The following is a 7,347-nucleotide window of genomic DNA, read 5'->3' on the forward strand; positions in this document are numbered from 1 at the left end:
AAAATAATGTCATATACTAAAATTTTATTTTAAAACATGACATGTTTAAAAATTCATAAACATTAATATTTCATTATTTATATACATCATATTTGAAACTTAAATACATAGAAAATAAAACTTAATAATAAGTTCTTTACATTATTTATTTACATGGATACATAACAATCCCACATTTTAAACTATTCCATCATTGATCAAATGACCAATATTTCCTTCAGGATCCTTAAAGAAATCAGATACATCATAATGGGTGGTGGAATTTTCAGCATCATTTGAAACGAAATTCGACTCTTTTTCCTTGTCATCTTTTTTCAAAGATGCCTGGTAAAGATCGACTAGGTGCCTTGGGGTACGACAGGTACGTGATCAATGGCCCTTTCCACCACAACGGAAATACTTATCCTCTGTTGATTTATTCTTCCCGATATTCCTTTCTTTATCCCACTTCTGGTGAGATCCTCTCTTTTAAACATAATTCTTTTTCCTTCCATAATTCTTCTTATTATTAAAACCTTGCCATTTACCTCTTCTGGGGTAATTTGCCATATTTACTTCAGGAAATGGGGCAGCGCCAGCTGGTGCTTCATGTTTTTTCAATAACAACTCATTGTTGCGTTCAGCAACAAGAAGGCAAGAAATTAACTCAGAATATTTTTTAAACCCTTTCTCTCGATACTGCTGCTGCAGGAGCACATTCGAGGCATGGAAGGTTGAGAAAATTTTTTCCAACATATCATGATCAGTTATCTTTTCCCCACATAATTTCATTCGTGAGGTGATTCAAAACATTGCAGAATTATATTCATTTATAGATTTAAAATCTTGTAGACGCAAGTGCGTCCATTCATATCGGGCTTGAGGAAGTATTACCGTTTTTTGATGATTATACCTTTCTTCAAGGTCTTTCCAAAGATCTGCAGGATCTTTTAATGTAAGATATTCATTTTTCAATCCTTCGTCAAGATGACGACGAAGAAAAATCATGGCTTTAGCTTTATCCTTCTGGGATGCATTATTTTCAGCCTTAATGGTATCTCCAAGATCCATTGAATCAAGATGGATTTCAGCATCTAGTATCCATGATAAATAATTGTTTCCAGATATATCAAGAGCATTGAATTCAAGATGAAAGAGCTTCGACATAATGAAAATTTGTTACCTGAGTCTTTCTAAAAATTTGATCAGAGTCTCGTGCTGATAACGTGTTATAAATAAATAATTAAGAAAGATATAATAAATATGAAATAAGAAAGTGTAAATAAAAAATCTAGTATTAATATAATTAGCTCACTATAAATGATTCATATATGTGTTTATTTATTATATGAAGTAATGTGTATGTATATATATATATATATATATATATATATATATATATATAAATGAGAGAGATATATATATATTATAGAAAGAGAGAGATATCACTCAATAAAGAGAGAGAGAGAATTATTATAGTTTTTATTATTGCTTGTGTAACATCAACAGAGGTTAACCTCCTATTTATAAGCATGTAGGAAGAAAATTTTTCACCTTCATTAATATCATTCTCTCTTGAGAATGTAAGTCTCATATAGGAAATGGGCATTCACGTTCTATTTCTATCACAACAATTGAAAGATTTTTATAAGAGACTTACCGGTCTTTATAGAAAAGACGGACAAATAAATTGAATTGTAATAATGAGTTTATAAACCCTAGAGAAGAATAAATAGTATAATTTTTTCAGAAATTTATTAAAGTCCAGTTTGGATAACCAACTTAATTAAGCTCCTTTTGATAAAATAACTTAAACAATAAATAACTCTGTTAAAAGTAATTGATAAATAAGTTATTTTGTATTTGGATTTTTAACTCTAAAAGTGCTTATTTTATAGAAATGTGATAAAAAGTATAAGTATTATGAGAGAAGTCATTTTTTCTAACTTCTCTATAAGCTCCTAAATAACTTCTTAAAAAGTTACAATTTGATTTTAAAAATTGTACCAGACATTAATATTACTAATTTTTATAAGTCAAAAGCTAAAATAAGTTACTTCTAAAAAAAGTATTAGAGCCCGTTTAGGAAAGAGCAGAAGCTACTTTTTTTTTTACTTTTATATTATGAAAAGTCACAATCTGCATGTTTGGCACCATTTTAAAAAAAGCTTCTAACTTCTCAAAAAGTTAATTTATAACTTTTTGAAGAAGTAGAAATATATGACTTCTTTACTTCTCCATAAGTCATTCTACCACTTCCTTAAAAAAATTTAATTTCAAAACAAAAAAAATCTACTTTCCTTATTAACTATGTGAAAAATACTGACCATTCACCATCATTTTCACTCAAGGTATGCTAGAAGCACTGACCTTCTACCATCATTCCACCATCATTCTCACATAATGTTCCAAACCTCACCATTTTCACGTAATGATTCATCTTATGGAAGTATTGATCCTCTACCACCATTTTTATTTTCAGACAATATTACATCTGACTGCATATATTCCTTCTAAGCATTTTTTTTATCATTTTATCACTCTATTTTTTATTATTAAATTTGTATTTAACTGTGATATAAAATTTCAGTTTTAATTTTTTTTTTCACAAGTGATTTTATAGCTTGCTATTATTTTCATAATTAATTATAGCAAGTTCTTGATCTCAATAAAGGAGAAGGAAGTTCTAATAGGAGTAAAATAAAAAACAGCAACATAATATACATTGACACACATTTTATAGTTATTTTTTATTTTCATCTATCATATCATACACAATATTAGTGATTAGGTTAGGTAAAATCAACATTCAATATTGGAAAGTATTTGTTATCATCTTATTTTAATATTCATTTTCTTCTGTAAAAAAAATTATTTTTTGAGTTATTTATCCAAACACTACAACTTTAAAATAAGTACTTTTATAACTAAAAATTTAAACACAAAATAACTTATTTATAAGCTGCTATTAATAAAAGTCATTATGCTTTAAACTCTTTTTTCAAAAAAACTTATTTAAATTATTTATCCAAACTGATCTTAATATAAATACTACTACTTATAACTTATTAAATAAATAAAGGATTTAATCCTTTATTTATTTAATAAGTTAGAGTTACCGAGTTACGAGTTCTAAAATCCAATATAAATCAATGGTTGGAACTTAGAATTGTAAACCCATAAAAAATTGGCTAAAACCAATGCATTAAATATTTATAAATAGTTGGTTAATAAATTTTTATATATATTAAAAAAATTCAAATCATCGATATTTATTTAAGTGGAGGAGTAAATTGATCATTCGACTAATTTAAATTGATTAGATCCAATCATAATATTTAATCGAATTTATTTTAACCTGAATCTAAATTAATCTAAAATAAATTGATTAAATTAAATTAACCTAATATAAAATTAATATATAACTTCAAGTTCATGTAATAAATTAATAATTAAAAAATTAAATTTAACAAATATTATATTATATTTATAAAAAATTATTTTAAAATAAAAATAATATTATATAATATAAAAATATTAATTAAAATATAAAAATATAATATATTATTATTAATTTTGCTGTAAAAAATATATTTTAATTATAAAATAAAACTTTAAACTCTGAATCATCTAAAATATGACACAATGTCAATCCAAAAATAATATCAAATAAAAAATTATATTTAAATCTAATAAAATATAGGTTTAATTATTCTATTAATCTCTATAATTTTACAAATTTTTAATTAAGTATTTATATTTTTTTAATTAAATTTCTGTACTAATATTTTTTTTAATTAAGTCTTTTTTAGTTGTAATTAACTTAATTTTATAGCACTCAACTAAAAGAAATTGATACAGAAATTTAAATAAAAAAAGAGTAAATATTCTATTCGGTCTCTGACAATTATTTCGAAAGGACAATGAGGCTCTCAAGAAAAAAAACATTCAATTCGATTTTTGATATTTTTTTAGGACTAATTAACCTCTGTATAAAAAAAATAACTTAAATTTTTTTTTAGAGGAATTTTATTATTCTTTTAAAATAATTGTTAGAAATTATATTAATTTTTTTTATTAAAAGTCTCATTATTTTTTAAGATAATTGTTAGGACTATTTTAAATTTTATTCATAAAAAAAATTATAAAAACTCAATTAAAAAAAAATTAATACAAAGAGTCAATTGAACGAAAAAAAAAAAGTATGATATACTTTGGAACCGAGCGGAGTCGGGTATTGAAATATTGAACACCCATTACTGTGAGCAAAGCAACGGGATTTCGGGGTTAGAAAAGAAAAACGAAGCAAAATAAGACCGACGAGAACCCTAAACATACCCTCTTCTCCCAGTAGCGGTTCTTTGTTCCCTTCGTCCTACGCAACGCATTCCCCTTCGCTGTCGTCGTCTCCTTCCGGTCGCCGGCGTTGCCTCCGTTCCGGTAGGCCCTCTGCTCCTTTTTTAATCCCTTGCTGTGTTGCTCGTTATTTGCTCATTGTTGCCGCTATGTTGTGCTGCCAGTGCTGTGTTAATTGTTCTTCTTGTTGGTTATTAGAGTTAGCTTTAGTTATGATTTTTTTTTTCATGCGATTATGAAACCTTGGTTGATGATTTACTTTTAAGTTGAAACAGAACGCTGCCTCTTAGAGAAGCTTCCAGAGTGTGCAGAGAAGGAGCAAGATGATTATCCCAGTCCGTTGCTTCACCTGTGGAAAGGTGATTTTCTCTTCTTCCTTGCATTTCAACACACTATTGTTCTTTCTTTTTCACGGTTTCAGGGTTTGTTTAATAAGTCTTTGGATAATTGGTGCTCAATTTTTGTTTATAGGTTATCGGAAACAAATGGGATGCATATTTGGACCTTCTTCAGTCAGATTACTCTGAAGGGTCAGTTTCGCCCTCTTTCTTCATACTTTCAATTCCTAGTTTTCTTCGGTTAGGGTTTATAGCCTGTATATTTTATTACTGTTGCGACTGCCTTATTATATATGTAATATGTTACATCTTATAATCCTGTTATTGATTTTGTATTGCTATGTTATTCATCGCTAAATTTTGAATGTGGGGTTACTAATTACATACTTGCATATGCTGAGCCGAGTTAGATAGAAAGATTGATTTTATTTTATTTTTTGTGGTGACTTGAACGGCTGAAGGGTTGTTTCACTTGTTTGTCTATCTAATTAGTTATTAATTTATTGGATCTAACATGCTTGGCAAAATGGTAGTATGAGTAGTCAATGGCTTAGGATGGACGGTAAACAAATCCTGATTAGTTATGGTCTATTCAGAAGCTATTTGATTGTTGTACATTATTTTAACCTTTTCAATTCAACATGCATTTTCCTATGTTCAATATGTGCAATCTGGTATTGCTTTTTCAGTTTTCCTTAACTGCTGATGGCATTTTAGTTGATTAGTTAGGTCTAATATGGTTGCCTTAACATCACGGATTGCAGAGATGCGCTGGATGCTTTGGGGCTGGTTCGTTATTGTTGTAGGCGTATGCTTATGACGCATGTTGACTTAATTGAGAAGCTCCTGAATTACAACAGTAATGTGTCTCTCTCTATAGTGTCATTGTTTTTTGTTTCTTCTATTCATGCCCATTTTCTAACTTAGCCTGTTTTGTACTTGATGTTGCATTTGGTTTCAGCTCTTGACAAGTCTGATCCCAGTTAAAAAAGATGTATGGAATTGGGTGCGCATGTCATTCTTCCGAATCACATGTCTATTATTTTAGATTTTACTTCTTGAACATATCTGTTCTTTCTTTTTGTTGTTGTCGCTGGCATATAAACTTCTCTGTAGATTGCAGTGGCCTAAAGTTCTATGCCTCTTTTGCAGACTAGCTTAAGTGCTTTTTTGTTTCATCTATTGTTTTCTCTTTTATTACACAGTCCTACCTTTCTCTCGCTAACATGAAAGTGAAAGTGCATAAAAGTTTTCCACAATTGAATGGAAGGGGAAGTTTCCATACAGAAAAAGGGGGGTAAAGTGGCATCTTAAGATTTGTCTTTCATGAAAACACAGCAAAATTAATTGACCAATGAAAAAATAAAAGGATCATCTCCTCTCAACTTTCTTTCTTTCTGTGCTTTCGGTGTGTGCGCCCGCGTGTGCGCTTGTGTGTGTGCGTGCGTGCGTGATATAGCAGATGAGGTTGGATTTTAGAGTTTTCCCATGATCAAGGATCAATAATCACTCAATAGCATGAAAAACTAATGCAAATATTATACTACTAACTATCATGAAAAATCATTACCACTTCCAAGTAAAAACGACATGTATTTGGCGATGGGGATTTTTGTTCCTACACTGAAAGGTTAAAAAAATGGCCTTATTTTGGCATGTCCCCATATAAAACAACTCCATTCGAAGCTCTCATTGAACACAAAGCTGTGTGCTTTGATTCCCGGAAACTTTTGCCTTTCCACATTACTTTGGGAAAACTATATATAAAGTTGAAAGCTATTCACCCCCGTTTCAATGAGGGTAAAAATAACACTATAAATCGAGAGAGTGAAATTGAGCTTATGAGTACAGCAGCACCCAAATAGGCATATCTCACTCATAATTGTTGGATGTAGTAATACAACCTCAAGAAAAGGACTAGAACTTTTGAAGTTTGAACTAAAGAAGGGTTAGTCAAATATCATATCATTAAGCCATCTAGTGTGACACATTGAGGTGTCACTGTTGTCTATTGATGTTGGATTCAAATGTTTTCACCTACTTAGTCTTCACTCAAATGAAGTCTAGAAACGATATAAAGGGTTTGTTATTATTTTCATTCCCCCCCCCCCCCCCCCCCCCCCAAAATTCCATGCATACTTTGTTTCATATTACCCTTAACATTGTGATTGGCCTTCCCACTCTGTTTTATATGGATTAAATTTCTATTTTGGTTTTTGAAATTAACATGATTATCCATTTTAGTCCCAGAATTCAAAATACCCTATAGTGGTGCCTTAGATACACGTTCGGACATTATTTTAGTCTCTTGATTCTTTATGATATCGAGTTAGTGAACGAAATACTGAGGTGGCGAAATCTTGTCACGGTGAACACTACAACGACTAACTGATGCGGCAAGATTTATTTTTGAACCCAGTGTAATTCCTGAAATTCTAATTTATTCTCATTATTTATCTGAGTGCCAGTTTTTTCATCCTCTTTCGGATCTTTTTTTTTCCTACAAATTTAAATTTTAATATTGCTTAGTAGATATTGATGGTCAAATGCGATGCTACGTGGTGATGAGGATTCAGTTACTTCTCACTTGATTGCATTGCTTGTCCATCACACCCTCACCTCATTAATTAAACTATCCCATCGAATGTGAACCCATTCCAATGTTGCCCAACAC

The 7,347-nt window shown here is 29.8% G+C and overlaps 1 protein-coding gene across 2 annotated transcripts; it reads left to right on the forward strand.

Annotated features, from left to right (window-relative positions):
* Positions 1 to 4,202: 4,202 nt before the first annotated feature.
* On the forward strand, positions 4,203 to 5,851 carry LOC130969645 (DNA-directed RNA polymerase subunit 10-like protein). 2 transcript variants are annotated; one of them, XM_057895474.1, is made up of 5 exons: positions 4,203 to 4,419; positions 4,611 to 4,694; positions 4,807 to 4,865; positions 5,438 to 5,532; positions 5,635 to 5,851. In XM_057895474.1, the coding sequence occupies exons 2-5, from the start codon at positions 4,659 to 4,661 to the stop codon at positions 5,658 to 5,660; spliced, it is 216 nt and encodes a 71-aa protein (XP_057751457.1). In that variant the 5' UTR covers positions 4,203 to 4,419; positions 4,611 to 4,658; the 3' UTR covers positions 5,661 to 5,851. The 2 variants fall into 2 exon arrangements, with proteins under 2 accessions (XP_057751457.1, XP_057751459.1); XM_057895476.1 differs by having other exon boundaries at positions 4,215 to 4,419; positions 4,602 to 4,694.
* The last annotated feature ends 1,496 nt before the right edge of the window (positions 5,852 to 7,347 follow it).

The sequence above is a fragment of the Arachis stenosperma genome, chromosome 3 (genome assembly GCF_014773155.1).
Source record: "Arachis stenosperma cultivar V10309 chromosome 3, arast.V10309.gnm1.PFL2, whole genome shotgun sequence".
NCBI lineage: Eukaryota > Viridiplantae > Streptophyta > Magnoliopsida > Fabales > Fabaceae > Arachis > Arachis stenosperma.